General features: G+C 37.9%; 2 protein-coding genes across 4 annotated transcripts; one reads left to right on the top strand and one right to left on the bottom strand.

Moving 5' to 3' along the window:
• Positions 1-909: 909 nt before the first annotated feature.
• LOC129787030 (glycine receptor subunit alpha-2) lies at positions 910-17,431 on the bottom strand. 2 transcript variants are annotated; one of them, XM_055822329.1, is made up of 7 exons: positions 17,394-17,431; positions 8,817-8,893; positions 6,009-6,108; positions 5,390-5,544; positions 1,841-2,496; positions 1,665-1,769; positions 910-1,465 (listed from the first exon to the last, which is right to left on the bottom strand). In XM_055822329.1, the coding sequence occupies exons 3-7, from the start codon at positions 6,017-6,019 to the stop codon at positions 1,244-1,246; spliced, it is 1,149 nt and encodes a 382-aa protein (XP_055678304.1). In that variant the 5' UTR covers positions 6,020-6,108; positions 8,817-8,893; positions 17,394-17,431; the 3' UTR covers positions 910-1,243. The 2 variants fall into 2 exon arrangements, with proteins under 2 accessions (XP_055678304.1, XP_055678295.1); XM_055822320.1 differs by lacking the exon at positions 17,394-17,431 and adding an exon at positions 13,548-14,715.
• LOC129787042 (elongation of very long chain fatty acids protein 4-like) lies at positions 15,924-20,929 on the top strand. 2 transcript variants are annotated; one of them, XM_055822348.1, is made up of 6 exons: positions 15,924-16,147; positions 18,839-19,162; positions 19,290-19,452; positions 19,986-20,157; positions 20,243-20,370; positions 20,444-20,929. In XM_055822348.1, exons 2-6 carry the CDS (start codon positions 18,978-18,980, stop codon positions 20,666-20,668), a joined length of 873 nt encoding a protein of 290 aa, XP_055678323.1. In that variant the 5' UTR covers positions 15,924-16,147; positions 18,839-18,977; the 3' UTR covers positions 20,669-20,929. The 2 variants fall into 2 exon arrangements, with proteins under 2 accessions (XP_055678323.1, XP_055678316.1); XM_055822341.1 differs by lacking the exon at positions 15,924-16,147 and having other exon boundaries at positions 17,993-19,162.
• The last annotated feature ends 377 nt before the right edge of the window (positions 20,930-21,306 follow it).

Genomic DNA, 21,306 nt, shown 5'->3' with positions numbered 1-21,306 from the left:
AAAAATAGATTTTTCTTTATTTTAAAAATAATTAAAACTTTTGAATTTTTCTTTCAATTCTTAATTCTCTCGTTGGTATTTTTGTGCATTTCAAAGCGTCAAAAGTTCTTCCTTTTTTAATCCATTAAACTGTAAGTTCTGGCAGAGAGACAAAATATCTCTCCAGAGCTCTTTCACCTCCCACAAAACGCTCAAAACCATTTATTAATTTAAACCAAATTAAAGAGTCAAATGAATTAATTAAATTTAAAAGCTCCCAAGAATAGAGTCCACAATAAATTGTTTCTTAATCCATAATTTGCGGGATATTTATTAGAGATGGTTCTGTAACAAACAATATGTTGTCCGCGTGGGTGGAATGTCTGTGATTTAAGGGCGGTCTCGAATGTCCCGCCGAACACGCGCTTTGGGGCTCAAAAATGTGTTTTGTGTGTGTTGTGTGCAAAAATGTTTTAATAGCCTAGCTAAATACGGAGCTCATCCGCAATCCTAACTAATCATTTATTATCATAAGCACCATATTTTATCTTCTCTTATCAAATTAATAATTATTGGGTATTGTATGTTCATTACACCAAAATGATTTTCACTTCCTTCGCGCGCTTGAAATTTGAGTGCGAAAAATGAGAGTTTTTGGTTTGATTTTTTTTCCTTCCTTCCTTGGGATGCTCGCTCTGGAAGTTCTCTTCATTTCCCTCAATTGATTCTTTATTCTGTTCCATCAATCCCTGATTTTTTTCTTTTGCGTGAGTTCTCTTATGTTTGTGTCATTTAGTGCTATTTCTTTAAATTTAATTTTTTTATTATAAATTCTGAAGGCAATCTCGTTGTTTATTTACTTATATTTTTGTTACTTTGTCCGCGCTAAACTTGAAAAATATGAAGATTTTCGCGATTAAAGCAATTTCATTTTCTTTTTTTGATTTCGTTATAATGTAATTTTTCTCTTCCCAAAATTGGGGGAAAATAGTTTGTTGAAGTTTGTAAAAGTTTGTAATGAAACATTTTGAATTTTATTTTCAAAGCACTTTAAGAGCTTTATATTTAATTATTATTTTTCGCTGAACAAATGTTTACAAACTTCCACAAATTATTTTTACTTTTGTTGGGAAAAAATGTTTTTTGGAGAGAAAGTGGATAAGGGTGCAGCGTCACAGGCTTTTAGAGAGAGAGATAGAGGATTTTGGGTTGTTTTTATCACAAAGAAATTAATGCCTAAATATTTTGTAATGCTTACTAGAGTCTAGGATGATTTCAAGAGGAGTATCGGCCAGTAGAGGATGACGAAGACCAAGAAGAGGGCCGGAAAGACAATACGGGACATTTTATCGATTTCGCGCCACATAATTTTCTCAACGCCCGTGTCTGTGTCCGTCCAGGCCACGGACAAGAGGCTCTGGCGCCGCGTAGGCTTCGGTGGGCCTCCATTGCCTTGGAGGGATGTTTGCTGCACGAGAATCCCACCCTGAAAATTTTAGTGTTTTTTTTTTCGGCGCTTCCGAGAAGGTTTGATGGGGCAGAAGGGAAGAGGAGGGGTGGGGAGGGTGTGTGATCTTGAACTCGCCGTGCAATGAAACCTCCGAGTTGGTCAATAATTCCACTTCGAGGTCGTTGCGAGAAGTTCAAAATCAACCATAACGGAAAAAAATGAATCTTTCACTCACCTGTCCCGGCGTCGTTGCCGTTGGCGTGGCTTTCCGGGATCTCACCTGACCAGCCTCCCAATTGGCCACTGTCTGGCATTGACCCTTTTCCATTGCACTGATGCGCTGGGGATTGTGGCAAAATAATTAAATTAATAAAAAGAACAAATTAAAGGCTTTGTAAGGAATTTTCTCACCATGGGAATCACTTTAGGCATCCGATTGGCTTGATATTGGTACTGTACGTCCAGCACTTTGACCACCACAAATTCCCCAAGTGCCGAGAAGACGAACATCATGCATCCCGCCATCCACAGATCTAGCGCTTTGATGTACGCCACAGGCGGAATATCAGCCCGTAGGCCCGTGAACATCGTCACGAGGGTCAGCATGCAAGTCACGAGGAGTGTCACACGACCCGGGATGGCGTCCAAGCCGAGCCAGAAGCTGAACCACGAGAGCATCACAACGAGGGATGACGGAGCAAATGTCTGGATGAGATGATGACCAATTTGGCGCTCAAAGCGAAAGTAAACTGTGAGGCGGGAGAAGTTTCCCACCTTCTCAGGCATGTACCCATCGCTCTCCTCCAGCTCCAATGGCTGCCCCAGATTGTACTGCAGCAACTTCAATTCGGGATTTAACGTAACACCAGGGTCGGACCATTTGAGGCGAACCTTTTGGTTGCTGTAGGAGAAGCTCTCGATGTAGATGGGGCAAATCTGTATGTCCATGGGGTACAGTTGAAATTCCATCTGGCAGGCAATAATGGCGTGCATCCGGGCCGCGTACCGTACCGTCTTATTCCGGTACAGCGTCACCGAAGAGAATTTGTGCGTGAGCGTTGCAATTTCTTCGCGAGATAGAAGAAATTACATAAAAGTAAATCAATAAAGGGCTTTGGGGGAGGTTTTTCGCGGGAAGCGCATCGTGACCTTGACCACGGGGGTGCCTCGGGTATGGAGGGTAGATGTCTGATTAGCCAAAATGGGGGTGCTTTTGCCTTGTTAGTTTCTATCGATTCGCTCCTCAATCTACCATTGAAAGTGCATCAATCAAGAACGGCTTTTTTGTGAGGATTCTCAATGAAATGTGAAGCACAAGAAATCCCTCAATTATTATGCTTTCGATTCTTCCCTCATTGCATTGATTCCTTCTAATCTTTTTACAACAACAACAATAATTTGGTTCATCAATCTCTGCAAGCGGGACATGAGTTAAGGAAATAATCTAATAGTGAGCTCAAACAATACTCTTGAGATTTTTTAGCTGTGTTTCTTTCAGACACAGCTTTTGTGTACCGAGCAAAATCGAAAGTCGTCAGATCGGGCTCAAACTTGGGATGAGCACGAATTAGGGTCCCCACATTCCAAAAAACGTATGCGCCAAAAAATTTTTTCCGGCCGGCCGGCCGGCCGGCCGGCCGTCCGTCCGTCCGTCCGTCCGTCCGGAACCTTTTGCTAAATTACGAGAGAACGGTAATAGATAGAGACTTGCGGTAAACGGCAAAGTTTAAAAGTCGACTGGAAGACGTAAGATTATGACGTCAAATTTTACCCCCCACCCCTCCGTCCGCCATTTTGAATAACCTCAAAATTTTGTTTTCGCTATATCTCAGCCCCTATTATAGCTAGAAGGCTGAAATTTTGGTATGTTGTAGGGGCCATCAAGAGCTTTCCAACGATACCTCATTTTCGAAAATCGGTCAAGCCGTTTAGTCAATATGGCCGCCACAATTTTTCATCGAAAATCGACCATAACTCGAAAACGGCTTGACCGATTTTGATCAACCCGGGCTCAAATGAAAGCTTTCAACAAACCCTACAACTCTCTAGAACATACGAAGTTTCAAAAGTGACCGCTAGGGGGCCAAAAATGAAAAACAAAATTTTCGATGAGTTTTCGATGAATATCTCGAAAACGCCATTATCGATTTGCTTCATTTTTTGATATGTTATAGCTGACCATATTATCTAGCTCCATGCCAAAAATGAAGAAAATCTATGTCTCCGTTCTCGAGATATAGCCTTCCAAAGTTGGCATGTCATATCTCGGGTTCTACAAGTCCGTTTTTGATCAACTCAAGCGCAAATGAAAGGTTTCGTGAAACCCTACAAATGTCTAGAACATTGCAACTTCGAGAACTGACCGCGGGAGGCGCTAAAGTCAAAATCAAAATTTTCGAAAATTTCGAACTCGAATATTTCGAAAATGCCATTATCGATTTACTTCATATTTTAATATGTTATAGTTGAGGTTAAGACCTTTCCAACGATAGCTCAAACTCGAAAATCTATGGAGCCGTTCCCGAGATATGGCGTTTTAAAGATTACTTGGGGGATGACTTTTCAACTTTTCTCGACTTTGCGCGTATTTAAATTAATTTACGCTCTAGTTTGCTCTCACAAAATTGGTACACTGAAAGAAACACAGCTCTCGTAAGCTTGGTCAGCTTACCAGTACATTTTTAAAGAGTATTCCTGTACATTTTTCTCAAATTTTCAGTGATGGTGGTGAGCATGAAAAATTCTTTTAGCCAGGATCTTTGTCATTTTATCAACTTATCCAGTAAGAAAATGACAAAGAAATTGACTAAAAGTTAGCAACTAGCAAACTAATATCTATTTATTTTAATTGTGTGAGAATTCATTCCTTTTAATATTAAAAATCGAACGAGTTGTTTCACTTTGCAGGACTTTTCACTTACGACATAATTTGTTGGAATTGATCAACGATTCAAAAACGCAAGCTAGGAAAGGAACAGCAATGAAGTATATTTACAAACTTCCCTCTGATTCTATTTTGAAATTGATTTTATTTGCTTAGTTTCTTTTATTTCTATTTATTGTAGATTTATCAAAATCGGATGAAATGGTTTTGAAAAATTAGTTATTATGCAAAATACGTGCATAAAGATGCTGCGACATGAAATTTATCAAAATCGGATTAAGGTTTAGACGTGGCTAGGCGTTCTACTTACGATAGTTTGTGCAAAGTGATTGAATTTCTACACAAAAGAAAAGTAACACTTAACGTAAATCAATTGTCCGATTTTGATAACTTAACCGAAATGTATAAAACTAAATTACAACAAAATATTTTAATTCTTTTTGTTTAACGTCTTTTGATACATTTTATATGAGGAATACAATCAATACAGTTTTTAAGATTAAGAAAATCTAATTTTATATCGATTTTTTACTCAATCCGATTTGAATAAATTCTACAAATAGCTAGAAAATAAGCAGCTAGATTTATTATTCCACCAAACACATCAGTTCTAAATTACACTGAAAGAATGTAGAATTTCTACGACAGAGGAATTAAAAACAGCTAAAAAAAATGAAGCTCATTTGCTTCTACTGCTTTTATAAACCGTAAAATGGGGTGATAGGTCAGTATTAAACATTAAATATTTAAACAAGGGCAAGTAATATTTGAATTTATTTTACAAAGCTTTTAATGAACTCCTATTCACCCCATTTGATAGTATTTTGCTGAATCAGCGCACTGCAGAAAAGACAGCATTATACTTTTTTCTTTCAGCGTAGATTAAAAAAAAAGAAAGCATATTAGCCAATATTGATGTGATTCAATCAATGATTTAACTAACAACGAAGTAACTTGACCTGCTAATTGCCTTATAAAATATTCCATTAACTTTGTGGGGATGATTTGGCAAAAGTGGGGGTTTTCTTTTGAATTTCTAAAAGGCATTCGACAAGACTTAAAGGTTTCGTCCTCACCTGCGACTTTGGAATTGAGAAAATAGGGATCTGGTTGCCAGAGATTGTCGAAGAACTCAGGCGGGAGGGTCACGTAGTCGTCGCCCTCCTCGAAGATGTCATCGTGAAGTTTGAGGCGCGACTCCAGCCACTTCTGGTGCACAAACATATCCACCCTGTATGTGCACGAGGAGGTGAAAAGAGAGAAAGAGAGAGAGAGAGAGAGAGAGAAAATTGGCCAGGATCAGTTGTTGGCTGCAATCAATCACAGCTCGATTGGCCGCCAGACGGCCATCGATTGTGCAATGGTTGAATAATTAATTTGCTTAAACATTGAAACTGCGAGACGCCTCAATCAATACGCGCGCCTCGGGCTCTGTCAAGGAGATATACCCTTGTTTTACAATCTAAAATTGGATGTGGGGGTGGTGGGTTCAACGCATTAAAAATTCACCATCGCGCGAGTATTGTAATTGCCCGGCAATTTTCTCAGCAGACCTTACCATTTCCCTTCTAAAAATCTTCCGTGCGCACACACAGTTTCGTGGGAAATCCTTGAATGTCCATTTGGTGCTTTTATTTTTTAAATTTTAAATTTTTCATGGAAAAGAATTTCCTCTTTTTTTGGGGAGGAACTCACCGAAAATCCATGTCCTCCACATTGATGGAGTTGATGTCAACGACAAAGATGCTAAATTCAACAACGACTGGAGTATTTTTTCGTGACGGTGGACGGACTTCTGCAAGGAACAAATTGAAATTCATGAGGAATTAGAGGTCGTCCTTAAACGTAGAATAAAATTATCCTTGTGAATGGAGGATTTTATTTTCTATATTTGTTTGCCCAAGAGAAGGTTTTACTACAAAATTATTGCTTAAAAAATTCCATGTCATTTGTCTTTGCCACTTTTACTATGTAATTTTGCTTCTTCAGCCTATTCTTGAAGACACCTTGCATAGAATTTTATTACAAGGACTTTCCTTGCAAAAGAATTCTCAGGAATATCAAGAAAGTTAAAATTTCTGACTTATAGGTGACAAAAATTGTGAGATTTATTTAATCTCGATTATGTTAATCAAGAATAAATATTGTTTAAAATAATCCTGCTTAATTCCATGGAAAGTACATTGTTACGAAATTCTTCACTCCAAAGTGACAAATTCACAGAATAGAATTATGACTATACTTACAAGAGTCATAAAGTAGGAAATGTGATTAAATTTCTGTGCATTAGCTATAAAAGTAGCAGAAATGGGTACATTCTTGGAGTTTTTATTCTACAAAGTTAACTCATAAATGATTTTTAGTTAATTTTGAAGTTATTATAATTGCTATTTCAAATTCAAAAAATCAGATAAATTGCATAGAGAACAAACTAAAGGAGTTCCAAACATTAAAATTTATCCAATAAAATTAAACCAATAAAATAGGAAACTTTATCTGTCATTATGTCTCAAATTTCCTCTAGCTTGCAAGTCAGAGCTGCCCATATAGAGGGGGGTGGGATCGCCTCATGCTCCACGTAAGATATAAAGAGCAACACTTTTCCTCTTTGATTAAGAAATTCCGAGTTGACGAGGCGAAAAAAGCGACATAAAACTGAAAATCAATAGAGTTGATGGCGAGGAAGAGTCGCGAGAGCACCCCGCGTGTGACCAACTCCGGGTGAATTGGCCACCCACATGCTCAATTGAGTCGAGCCACGCGACAGTGACCTTCATAGTGCCAAAAAATTCAAGTTCGCGATGTTAATTTCCGGAAGGCGTCTTATGCAGCAAATTGTGAGGGGCAAAGTGGGGCAGAGGCGCGCGCGAAATGGTTGGGAAAGGCGTGAGTGTCGCCACGAGATAAAATTTGCTAGCAAAAGCTACAAACTATATAACATACACCACACATTTGGCCGGATATTTCGTGCCGAAATCACTTTATGCCCGCCAATTTGCCTTTTCTTGGCGCCAATTGAGCCTACCCCGCTCAATTTATCTCACATGCGAGATAAGAAGATTCCAACTGAGCAGAGAAGAATTTTTTTGAAGCATATCCCTCACGCCTAATTGGCCCTCAATGTCATTTTTTTCTCGCCAATTGATATGTGTGTGGAAAATTTCCAAAAAAAGAGGAAAAGGAAGAAGATGACTCAGTCTTCATGAATTTGCAATTTCTCTCGTTGTGGTGGATTTGCAAATATTTGCAAAAGGAAATCCTCATCGAGAAGTTCCTTCTTCGCGAAGAAATGAACATGGAGAGTTTAGAAAAGAAACATGCAATTTTTAAGGAGTTTTGTATTTTCAAGTGGTAATGAATTATTTAGAGACGCTCCCCAACTTTTCACTTCCAAAGTGCTTTTAATTATGAGTTTGTTTTCTGCATTTCTCCATGGCATTTAAAGTTTATTCCATACAAAACTTTTAAGAACTCATGAAAGTTTATTTTAGTCACACGAACATTTTGATACAAATCCTCGATGTTTAGAAATTATTTTTTTAGCTTTTTAATTTACAAAAAATATATTCATTGTGATTTCTTTCCAATGAGATATTGGGGTAGTTTTTGAACATTTCACTGAATTTTAAAATTATTTGTTTTACATAAATCATGACATGAGACAATTAAAATAAAATAAAATAAATTTTCATCAAATACGCATTTTAACAATATATTTCAAATCGATCGTTAAGGTGAATGCAGAACTTTCGAGGAATCCGCAAAGGAGCCACCCCTTTTCGTGTGTGCCACCCTCCCAAGGATTGAGTCACCTCCGCGTAATGTTTACCCAAACTTTATTGGAAATGGTTCCCAAATTGCGGCCAAATCGCCAGCAATTGAAACTAATTCACCTGGAATGTATGGAGCTCTGTGTAAGAACACAGCAGTACCAGAATTAGGGTGGGCACCCCCGCGAGGCCATCAACCTCTTATGTTGCTCTAATCAGGACGGGCGGTAGGGTGCTAAATGCGGCGTTCTCTATGTGAAATTGACACAATTTGATGGACAAAGAAGGGGGCCCAAGGAAAGGGGTAAGGGAATTGTACGAGAGGTGTGTGTGTATACGTAAAGGGGGTAAATTCTGTGTTTTGCGCTAAACGGACACGCTATACAGTAAATTGTAAATTCGTTTGCTATTTTGAGCGCCAAACGCCGGGGTAGTATTGTGTGCCGCATATAAACGCCGAGGAATGCACACACCGTGCCACTGGGGTGGTGAGAGGATGGGGGAGGGGGTGGGTGAGAAAATGGGAATATTTTATAACCCAATTATTTAATTGGCGATTTATGCAATGGTCTATGAACTCCTCGACTAATCCCGCCACAGGCTACCAGCGTATAGGGTGCCATCGTGCTGCTTTTATGTGTACCTCGCTACACAATATTTTCTCTTTGGCAAACAAACATCGAGAACAACATTATGTCAAGAAGAGTGAGGGGGTGGAAAATTACCTTCTTACCTTTCACATAGTTTTCCGGCAGCAGAAATCTCGGTCGGATTGTTATATTCTTCTTGGCGACCACATCGTTCCAGAGGCTGAAAAATGCATTAAATGAAGAAAAAAGCCCCATGAGTTATATGGTTGGCAATTCACAGCGTCGTTACAATCAAAATCATTCAATTTTTAATGAGTTTATTTCTGTACCGGACAATAAAGTTCTTTTTTATGTGGCGTGCTACAAGAGAACTTTCACCATTCAACCATTCTTTTATTTTATTGCAGGGAAATTTTCCCTCTGGGAGTCCGTCGACGCCTCGACAGCTTCGAAAGTTCATTTTTTAGATTTTATTTTACGGTGTAGTTTTTCGATTTTTTTTTAATTTATAGTTTTTTTTTTTTGAAGTTTCGATTATTAATACTAGCTTCATCAGGAGGTTGTATGATACAAATGTTTATTAAACTAAAAATTGTTTAAGAATTAAAGAATTTAGGGAAGGCAAATGGGTCAGGAATGGCTGACAGTTAAAATTCACATTTAACTTATATTTCTTTATCAGCTTTATTTCATCACAACTGCCTTTTACTTTTGAAATATATTTCTTGTGAACTTCGAAATGCTCTCCACATGTACTGAGGATTCTCCTTAACTACAAAGAAGACGGCAGTCAAGTGGAAAATGAAGCCCTTTTTCCTATCAATTGGAGATGGAATTTTCACAATAACTGTTATTATGCCGAGACTTGTGGCATGGACGATGACCAATGCATTCTATGGGGTTATTGGATGGAGCATTGAATGGACCATTGGATAACAAAACAGTCGTAATCAAAACTCACGAGTATAAGAGGAGGGTTGTGGACTGAGAAATGACTCATTCTGATTTTTTTTATTATATTGCCTTTAATCGGTTGAAAACGGATTAATAAATTCAAAGAGTGTGAGGAGATTTCCTTCTCTAGATATTAAAAAAAAAAACGTTTTTCCAACAGTTTCAAAATTAACTTATAATGCGAGAGATCTTCTTGAAAGTTCTTACACTGATAAATTATAATGAAAGAAAACTTTAATAAGGTTGCTCTGACATTTCGATTCGCAACAGGTCTTCATCAGAACTCAATGGTTTAAGCAAAAATACTGCTTCAACGCAATGCCATTTCGTTCTCGTCAACTCTAATATGAAAACGGACGAATGATATTGGCGGAAATGGAGCTTCCCTTTTTTTATTATTATCATCTGAAATGAATGACGCTGTATGCCATAAATTAGCTTCCACTCTGTCATCTCACCAATCAAATTCCTCTTTTTCGCATTTCTCACACAGCTCTCATGGTATGTGGGGGAGAAGTACAAAAAAAAACAGCAAAATGACATACAAATCATAAACCAACAACCCCTATTGCGCCCCCATTTGTCGCGCGAAGATTCTGCATTTTTGCAACCGAGAAAGCATGCCAAAAAGTAAACATGGGGCTCTACAGAAAAAAGAGGTGAAATATAAATTTGTGTGTAAATGCCGTGGTCATGAGAAAGACAGATAAATTGGTTGTGTGGTGGAAAATTGGACTTTAATTGGAAAAAAATGCAAATGAGATATAATACTAGTAAAAGTTCAAATTGCCTTTCGTGACAACCCTCGGGGCGAGGAGGTTTTCCCGCCAAAAATGACGTCCTCCCACCCCACCCTGGACTTTATAGGTATACGGCGTATTCTGTTGGACTTTCAAGACGCTTTTGGGGAGTGTTGGAAGAATTGAGGAGGAAAATATAAATAATTATTCGCAATCACGTGAATTTAGAAAATATATTTTAATTTTAGCACCATTCTAGCTGAGAGCGAAACTATTTTTAGAAGTGCTACTTATGCTCACAGGCCACCAAAAGGGGAGAAGGTACAATATGGAAAGAAGGTCGGGGTGGGTAAGGCAAAGCTCGTGCCATCGCATATGTGCCGTGTCAGGAGGAATTTTATTGCAAAAAAGGGTTGGTCTTTTGCCCAGGCATTATTTCATTGCTGTGCGATTGTGTCCAATTTACCATCAAATTCCTCGTCTTCTAGTCAATTTTATTGTTTGTAGTTGTTTGATTAACAGAAAAGGATTTCCAAAATTTATTTATGCATTTGACGTTCAACAATGCAGCTATCAAAATTTTGATGAGAATTTTATAAATCGTGCTGAGCAATGGGTGCTTTTACATTCGTATTACCCGTCAAAAACTCTTTAAATTTTTGGTGAATGAATGATATATATTTGGGAATGCTAATGCAGAAAATTTCAAATAAATTCAGCTCATCAATCACAAAGTTTAATAAACTTGAATTATAAGAGCAATAACGTTATATTAAATTTACTAAAAGAACAATATTTTGCTGAATTCGTTACAATAGCCGTGTCCTTTGAAAAGATCTCGCACCTCAAGAAATGTGAATTTCAACTGATAAAACCGCAAGACCGCAAGAAACCAAACTTTTAACCTCCGATGAACTTTTCCACAAAATTTTCACCTCAAACGGCATATATGGAAGGAAATGAGTGTGGAAAAACGCAAAGGTTTCCCACAACTATTTTTTTTGCCTCATTTCACTTCCTTTCTTCCACTGAAAATGGATATATGTAATGCCGGGAAAAAAGCTCCTCTCATTGCATGCATGAATTTGATTAATATTTACCCACCCCCTCTGTGGTAAATCCCATTGGTATATAGTATGTGGTAATTGTGCGCAAAAAATGGAATAAATTGTAAAATTTTTCCATCGATATACCGCCTTTTCCACCATTAACTGACCCCCCAACTATAGGGGATGTTTTTCGTGATTTTTCCTACATGAGTAAGTTCGTGCGAAGGAAGGGAAAAACAATGAATCGAAAATATATATGTACAATCTATCCACTTATCAGATGCAAAGTCAATGCTGCAATTTGCCATGACATTGAATTTACAATTTGTGTGGCTATTCGTGGGTGTGGGTGGAGCGAAGAGTTATTGAGTCGTGAAAGAGGATTCTTCGGCAATTACACGGCACCACAAATCACCTGGCTCCCATCTTCAGAATCAGATAAAGAGGCGGGAAAGCCGTAAATAAGTAGAGCCATAGCGGCCTCTTTCCACCACCCACCCACACACATTACCACCCCTTATATGCACCCATGCATAATTGAATTTCCAAACCAATATTGTGTGTAAAATAATTATTTTCCCCAATGCCCGCAAATCGACATTTCATCGCGGTATTTTTTTTTTTGCGGGTGATCACATCAAAAAAGTGCGTAAAGTGGTTGGTGGATTAATGCAAAATTTTATACAATGCGGGGGAGTTAATTAAAAAATGTATAAAATGTAGCATTTTGCGTGATTTATTGCAATAAATTTCGCTGCAAATGCTTTGGTTAGATGACGAAAAAAAAACAGCACAAATTTGACCTTAAATAATGATTGATGATGTGGGGGAATTGCAATTTTTTCTCGTTGGGAAGTTCATTGCAAAGTTTCGCCAAAGGGTGGTAGGTTGGAGAAAAAAAAATCAAAAGTTTTTCCGCTTGAGAAAAATAAGAAGAAAATCTTTCAACGGTTGGATAAATGCAAAACGACGTTAAAATTCACAAATAAAACTTTCTTGATCCTTTTAAACTTTAATTCTATTTTTGTTTGCAAAGGACTTGCAGGAAGTGAAGGACTAAACGTAAGAGCATATTTTTGTGCAATTAGTAATTCACAAAATGCATTATAAATTTGTCAATTTAGCACTGAAAATTGTTTTTCTCACAGAGATAAATGGAGGCGCCGGGTGACTTTTAGAGAGAAAGAGACTTTGCCACAAAAACAGTGTGTGCAAATTCAATTCCCACGTGCTATACACCCTCCACTCTCACCACTTTCCCATATCACAAAGAGCTTTCGAGGGAAACTTGGCAAATGTACGTAGGTATGCATAAATACATTCATTTAAATTTATGTTTAATTATCCAAAGAGATCCATGGTGTGGGGGACACGAAAAAAGGCAGGTATAAAGGGAAAGTATATGTGTTATGCACAGAATTTATGAAAGGGGTGGGCACAATCAATAGTTCCATCAGCAAAATTGTTCATCGATCTTCCAACGGCAAGAGGGTGTGTGATTAAATTAAAATTTTGATTTGGGAGCAAAACCTCAAACTTCGTAGCCAGCCAAAAAACAATCCACCGTGTGTTTGTGGTGAGTATAAAACCATTATCATGCAAATGAGCTCCTGCGAGGCGCCGATTTTCACGTCTTCCCACGCACCAGGAGAACCCTACAAGATTGAGATTTGCGCTGAATGATTAAAAGGCGGCTGTCTTAATTAAGAAATGAATTAGGAATAATAGCTTGGATTCTGTAGAAAAAATCATCTCTTTCTTTTATCTATTTTATTGTCATTTAGTTTTGTCTGACGAGCAATTAGATACTTCGATTAATTAAAATCAGAATATAGAGATTTAAATTTAGACTTATCCACCAACTTAATTTGAGTAAGAAAAATCTTCATTAAATTGAGAAAAGATTCAGAAATATTTTAAATCAATCAGAACGTCGCTGGAAGTGAAAGCATACTCTTCAGCCCCTAAAAATCCCCCAGCGCAAATCACAACCTTGAGGTGGATGTTACATGGGGGTGTGATAGGTTTCTTTGTACCCTTTTTGGTACCTAATATATTTCATCACGAAGAAGGGTTGTTTGGTTAATTTTTAATTTTTAAGGGAGGTTGAAATATGATTTAGGAAACTGACCAAATGAAAATCATGGCGATTTCCACAAAACGTCGACCCAGGGCAGCGGGCATTATTGATGCTCTGCGGTGTGGGAAGAGAGTGGTGTGCTGGTCATCGTCAGTCGGCCGGCAGGGGGATGCATGCAAATATCAGAGCAATTGGATCGATTCACAGTCACATGGAATGCACAGCGCGCGCAAAGAAGCCCCTTTCTCACACTTTTATACGACTTTCTCTCCCTCACAAAACCCTCTTCACACACAAACCATTCCACCCTTTTTTCCGAGGAGGTGATGGGGTGGTTGTGTTCTCACGAGAAATTACTGCCCAAAGAAATATGAATTTTCACAGAGATGACCATCACTCCTTGTTGCAGCCCGAGTTCTTCTACGTAGCAATGCTTGTAGGAAGTTAATATATTGCGAAATCCTATATTGTATATTTTGTAGTTTCACTTGGAAAATTTCTCCATGTATCGCATTAATGTGACGTTAAATTATTTGGAAAAGTTATGGCACTCCAGTGACACAAACACGCAATTAACACACACATTTAATATACACGGAGAATAATTAGAGATTGGCTTCTGGTGAACTGGCTGACATGTCCAGCTAATTCTTTTTTTTTTTGTACAAACTACACCCCTATTTTATGCAAAGTTGGGGTCATTCCTTTTTAGTGCCACCACACTGCAAATCCATATGCTCATAGTGCACTCATTTCCACTTTTCCGCACTGATTGGCCTTCTTTCCCGCTGGCACAGGGGCACTTCTTCGCGGGAAGAATTCTCCGCGATCGATTTTGAACACAACACTGAAATTCCCCAATAATTTCCTCTCACTGTGATGTCACTTGTTCAGTAATCCAGTAAAGCAAATATCCTGGTTAATCCAGAATATCTCGGAAAAATCAGAAAGGAATTTTATATCCAAATGCACTGCACTCCACAGAGAGAATTATGTACAAAAAGAACTTTAAATTGTGAAGAAATCAACAAATTGCGGGAGTTGGGAGAGTTCCACAGATATTTTTTGGGAAGAAAAAGGAAGGAAAGGGAAAAATCAAAAAGGAAGATTTAAATAAATTAAAAAATCACAAAGGAATGGAGGAGGGTATTTCAGTCTCTCCTATCTCTCTGCCACAAACAGTGCCACTCTTGTGGGTTGCTGGTGTCGCGAATCGCGGTCAACGGCAAACTAAAAGGAAAATGTATCGCGAAAAGTGGGAAAACCGCCGTTCACTTGCAGGCGTCACAGCCACTGCAAAGCTCCAAATGCCGCCACTCTCTTGCTCTCTCTCTCAGGGTGATTGCATTTTTCCACGATCACTCTCCCACCCACACACAAGCGGGATTTTCCGCCCCTTCTTTGAACTTCACATTTCCTCAGGATATTATGCTAAACATGCGATTCCCCAATTAAATGGCAAATTTTATTAGTCACTTCCCCAAATTATTCCACGGTGTGTGACTAAATTGCCTTTAAAGTGGTAAAGTTAATTTCTGCGCTATATTTTTGGAAGTTTGATGATTTTTTGGCGCGAAAAATACGCTCTGTGGAAGGTATTTAACCAAGACACACTACGCCGTGCACAAGAAGTTCATGAAACTCTCCAAACATTTCATATGAGTGGGATTTCTACAAAAGTATAAAAGGTTTTTTGTTCTTTTCAATAAAATTTTTTACCAAAAAAATATAAAAGAAGAATTTCTTAATCTTCTTAAAAATCAAGATATTAAGAACAAATTATCCTAACTCAAAGAAAATTCGTTTCTTTTTAAAGATATTTTTTTAGAAGCAAAAAACTTTTATTTAATTACCTATTACACGGTCCATAGGATTAAAAAATGCATTTCTTTTTTCTGTAAGACAACATGTCAACAATTAAATAAAAAGGACATAAATGGAACCGGACTACAAGATTGTCAATAAAAAGAATAAAATTTAATTCATAGAATTGCAAAAAAAAGAGAACATTATAAAAGACTTCTCAAACACTAAATCTCCTTCATTAGATAAGTTACTGCATAACGCTAAATGGAGATAATACCTATAGAATCGTAAAAGAAAGTTAAAATAAGTGAGTTTGGTGAGATTTAATTTTTTTTAAATGAATTTTCAAATGTTTCCTTGAAACTGTGGGAAAATCTGTGGAAATTATGGAGAGTTTCCTGTAGTGTGGATTTCTTGTGCATTAGTTAGATTTATTTTGGAAGAAAAATGAGGAAAAGCGACAGCGATGTCCAGACGGTATAAGAGTGAATGAAAACGAAATTTGATGACGTAGTGAACGGACATGCGCAGCCTGTATTGATCACATGGCCAGGACGAGACGGGCTACGCTCCCCTGAGTTGAGTCCTTTCAGTTTCACCGCCCGACGTGCCCAAGCAATTTCTCTTTGCGAACACACCTCGCGGAAGTGAAGTTTTTTTTTTCTATCTCCATTCTGTGCAAAAAGGAAGTCCTTGGATATCTTCTCTTTGGCTTGGTGCAAATATAGCAAAAGGCAGAAGACGAAAATTAAGAAAGGCTGATGGAAAATCCTTTGGATGTGGTGTGATTGAGAGTGAAAGCGCCACTTTTGCCCGGAAAGAAAAGCTTTGCAGAGGTCGCGGAGGTTGTGAACTGTGTGAGAGTGAATGGGAGAGAGGATTGGGGTGCTGGAGCACTTTTTCCGTCTGGCAATGTCTGGAAAAGTGAAAACTCTCGCACGCCCTTGCCGAATATAAAACGGATGCATTTTTTCAGGGCGGAAATCCCTATAAATCATTTTATATTTTTCCTGGTTTCCTTTTCTTCCTTTTTCACCGAGTATAGGTGTGGGCGTATAGTGGGGGCGCACACAGCGACATAATTTGCTCTGTAACTTCCCATTAGCCGGCATTATCACAATACTTATTTATAGATGCTACGCTTATTTATTGATCAATTTTATTGTCCTCCTTTTGAAGTTATAAGTTCGAGACACACAGGCTCCAGAGAAAATGAAAATAAATTTATTTTTCTCGTGTAAATTACTCACAAGGATTTAACAAGTGGAATTAAGTAAAGTGCGAAACTCTAAAAACGCTCACCATTATTTTTAATTTTTTTATCTTTAGTAAAGTACAGCATAATGTGGTAAAGATGTTAAAAGAAATTTTAATTTTTAAAATTGAAAAATATATCAAAAGATCAATAATATCTCCCATCACCTGAACTTCCTCAATCTGTAAGCAATCGTTCTTATACTAATATTTGCACTTCCCAAAAAAGCCAGACAAAAAAAATGAAGAAAAACCAAAAGAATTTCAAGCATGACAGAGTGAAACTGCTTGTGTTTAACTTTCCTCTCATTGTACAAGCAAATATGCAATTAATTGTCTCTTTGCAAGATTCTTTTCTCTGACGAGACTTTGCGTCTTGAATGTTTCATTTTGGTTGATTTATCTCGACTTTTATATTATTACCTTCGTATAAGTCATGGTCTTGTATGTAAACACATCATAGCTTCCCTTTTCACTTTACCAATTTCACGGAAGAAAATGAAAATGCAGGAATGGCGATCATTTGCGGATGTGCCGCAGTGATGATTTGCCAAATGCAAGAGAAATTAAGTCTCTATATAGAAGCACCACCAACTTCATTTACTTTTGGTCATTAAATCAATGGGAAAAGTCTAGCGCTTTTATGACCATTCAGATTGTTTGCAATTGCAGTGCAAAATGATCAATTAATTGTGGTCTTTTTTTGCCACAAAGCCGCGTTCGCGCCTTTCTGCAGTAATCGCATTGACCTTCTAGTCAGTAATTAAACAAAGAGATGAATGAATATGTCAATTTAGAGGGTGAAAGGTGCTGAGAGATATAAAATCTTCACCTTACCTTCAGGTCACTACCAAATGTTCCGCTTTTCGCTCCTGCAAAAGAACAATATAAAATATCCCATTAGATTAGGAAAGTGAAATCAGCGAGTTGTTTGAAATTAGGAAAATTCCTCGAGGAAGGAAATGATTGGTGTGCACACCTCATTTCCCATGCAATCACCCACATTTGTTTAAAATTCTCAAAAATGCGCAAAAAGAATTATTTCCACCAGACTCTTTGTCTCTTTGACACATTTCTCTTACAAAGTTCTTCGGAGAGAATGATCATTAGGCACATAATGTAACGTGGGTGGGCTAAATGAGGCGCTAAATGTAAGTTTAGGTGCTTTGAATTAAGATGTAACGAGGTGGTCTATTATAAATATATTTTCGTGTGATTTAAACTTGATGCAAAATTTAATAGATGGAAAAAGTAAAATAAGGTGTTTTAGTTATTTTTTTTAGAAAAGAGAGAGCAAACACAACGATCTATTTGGATAACGAAATTGATACAATTCTATCTTTCTAAATGCCCCCACGTTCTGTGTCTACACAAGCCCACTACTACAACAAATATTACCCAATATTACTGTCATTTAATCAATTTAAAATTAATTTCACGTTACGTAGCAACTTATAATTAATTAAATGTAATTAAAATTATTTATGTTTATAATAAAACTTCGAAGGCATAAAATAATATGCCACACCCTGTTCTTGGGGAAATTTTAGTGAGAAAATGAGGGTGATGGGAAAAAGTGAAATCATAAAGACATCTCTCTCATGCTTCACAATGAAATTTGGGCTGATCTTGCGAACTGGTTCCCTGCAATTTATTTATATTTGCCCATCGATGGGCCATACGCCTTTTTTTCTCGTTTGATTTCACCTCATTCGCGCGAATTTCAACCACAATTTACTGCATTGCTGGCATCGTACGGATGTTGTTGAGATGAAGATGCAGGCGATGCTCAAAGGCTGCAATTTTCGGCATTAATCACGTTGATCTTGATCGCCCCACGGTGTGGCACACTGACTGAGTGGAGGGAGCTGCAAGTTCAGCACTTTCCCCTTGCCATTGACAAACAACAACGGCTAATTTGTGTTTTTTTTTTGGTAGCAAAATATCTTGCGAGGTATTACGGTGGGGAATCCACAAGAAATCCATGTACTGCGATCTTAGCATAGCCATGCCTTCCTCATTACCTCACTTGCGCCCAAGCATTGCAGTCTGGCGGTCTTTCGCTCTTTTCCCGCGTATTTTGTTTAGTCCATTAACGTTTTTTTTTTAACTTCAATTGTATGTTGTGAAGAAGGCAAAAAACAACATAACTTGGTGATTACTGCACTTTTTGCTGTGTGCGATCTTCTCCTTCTCACTTTGCACTTTTGCTTGAGAATTTGTGCCACTTGGACAGGGTCACGGATTTTTTATAAAAAAAAATTCTCTGTTAAACACATCAGAAGGTGTGCATGAGAAGGACGTGAAGACAATAAACTGAGAAGAAGCTCCATTCTGTGTTCAGCTGTAGATCCAACGGATACGGGATCTTTGGTATTATATAGTGAAAGTGCTTCATTGGTGTGCGATTAAAGGGACACAATGGCAATGCTTATTAATCAAACTCAGACGTTGGTTAGTGATATTTACGATTACTACCTCTGGACACTTACGCTGTCCGACATCAGGACCAAAGGATGGCTCCTGGTGGACTCTCCACTTCCAACACTTGTCTACACACTCATGTACTTGCTGATTGTTTGGGCTGGCCCCAGATTGATGAAGAAGTGAGTTTTTCTTCATTAAAAACCACAGAAAAAAATATTTTTTAAAGAATTTCAGTTAAAACTCAAAAATTAAAAAAAAAATCTAATTTTTTGTTTGCAAACTTATCGTTTCATTTGCACCGCAAAGTCGATCACCGTACAAACTAACAGGCCTCATGGTACCCTACAACTTAGCCATGGCCTTCCTCAATGGTTACATCTGTGTCCAACTCTTCACAGCCGCAACACGACTCAAGTATAGCTACGTCTGCCAACCTTGTCGAGCGAATCAGAATCCTGACGAAATCCAGGTAAGTTTTAAAGATCTTTTTCAACGTTTTCATATAGTTTCTGAACATATATCCGGGTTAATATAAATTCAAAATTCTTGCTGATTTAAAAAGTAAGAAGCAGCGGAGGTAATTGTTGGCAAATGATCTATGTTTACTTTCTTTGTTATCATCATTTTAATTTATAAGACAAATATGTTTTTTTTTTGCTGACTTTTATGACCTTTACTTGCGGTTCCTTCTTTTATTTTTTCTTTCACTGAATGCCGTTTCTTGGCACGCAAAATTACATAATTTAGCCATGACTTTGTAATAAACACTCGTTTATTTAACGAATTATACTAAAACTATACTTTTTTTTTTAAGATGAATTAATTATTGAAACGTGCTAAAACTTAGAAACCATTTAAAATTTTATATCTAGAAGATTAATCAATTTAATAGATAAGATCCCAAAACTCTTAAGTGAACATCTCAAGTTCGATCCAGACCTTGAATCATTTTTTTTCCTATTAAGACTTTTCAAGACAATTAATGTTTTGACTTTTCTTCAGATCGCCAAAGCCGTATGGTGGTACTACTTTTCGAAACTTTTGGAATTCTGTGACACTTTCTTCTTCATCTTGCGCAAGAAGAACAACCAGCTGACTTTTCTGCACGTCTACCACCATAGTACGATGTTCACCCTCTGGTGGATTGGAGTCAAGTGGGTGCCAAGTGGCTCTAGTGAGTAACTAACTCAGTCAGACCCCCCTGGGAATTTCCATTCAATTTCCAATGCGCCTTATCTAATGCACACACACTCCCACAGCCTTTCTTCCGGCGATGGTTAACTCCTTCATACATGTACTCATGTATTCGTACTACGGGCTATCTGCCATGGGACCGGCGGTGACCAAATATCTGTGGTGGAAGAAATATCTCACGATCTTGCAATTGGTGAGTGTTTTCTGCTTTTTTTAGCTTATTGGCTCACTGATTGCATCTCTTTTATCGCTCCCATGTACACCAGATTCAATTCACCACGGCTCTCGTGATGGGGATCAATGGAATCAGAACAGGATGTGACTTCCCCCTTTGGATGCACTACGCCCTCGTGATCTACATGACGTCCTTCATTATTCTCTTTGGGAACTTCTACATCAAGGCATACGTTGCGGAGGTCAAGAGACGAACTCCCAAGCGAGAAATTAACGGAAATGCCCTCAGCAATGGATACCACGCCAAAATTCACTAAGCAATCACCGAAGAAATCCGAATTACTCTTAAATTCTGGGAACATTTACAAACCAACCATTAATATCTATACTATACTCCCCTTACCCTCGCCCCATTTTTTCTGCAGCATTTTTCCCCCCAAGACGACCCTCCTTCCATACATGTAATGTATGTATATGACTCTAGGAGACCTACACGATACCTCCTGGAGGGGTTTCAATATGGCATAGCTTCTAAGGATGATAAATCTAGGAATAAATTGATACCAATTGCAACAAAATACTTTATAATTTCTTTTCTTTTTTTTCCTTTGGGAAAAACCTCGTGACTTGTTGCGCAAAAAAACATCTCCCACCAAAACAACATCGAATATCAATTTAATTTGTCTCGCACCGCAATTCGTTGTAAGCGGGCAGGTATGGTGGCGTCATGCCGTTTTGGTGGCACTTTGAAAAGTAACTGCCATCCAATCTGCGATACTTTTCCTTTGGATCCGCCACCGATGAAGAGGAAACTATCGGTTTTGGTGGAAAAAGAAGAAAGGAGAAAAACATTCCATTATTCCGCTCCGTATCATGTTTAAGTACTTTTATCACAAACGATCGTTGCTTGCCAAAAAATTTATTTTTGAATTAATTTACGACGATATTTGCCCTG

Source organism: Lutzomyia longipalpis, chromosome 1, assembly GCF_024334085.1.
Source record: "Lutzomyia longipalpis isolate SR_M1_2022 chromosome 1, ASM2433408v1".
Classification (NCBI taxonomy): domain Eukaryota; kingdom Metazoa; phylum Arthropoda; class Insecta; order Diptera; family Psychodidae; genus Lutzomyia; species Lutzomyia longipalpis.
Note: the sequence above shows the minus strand (reverse complement) of the source record. Positions and strands in the feature narration are given on the sequence as shown.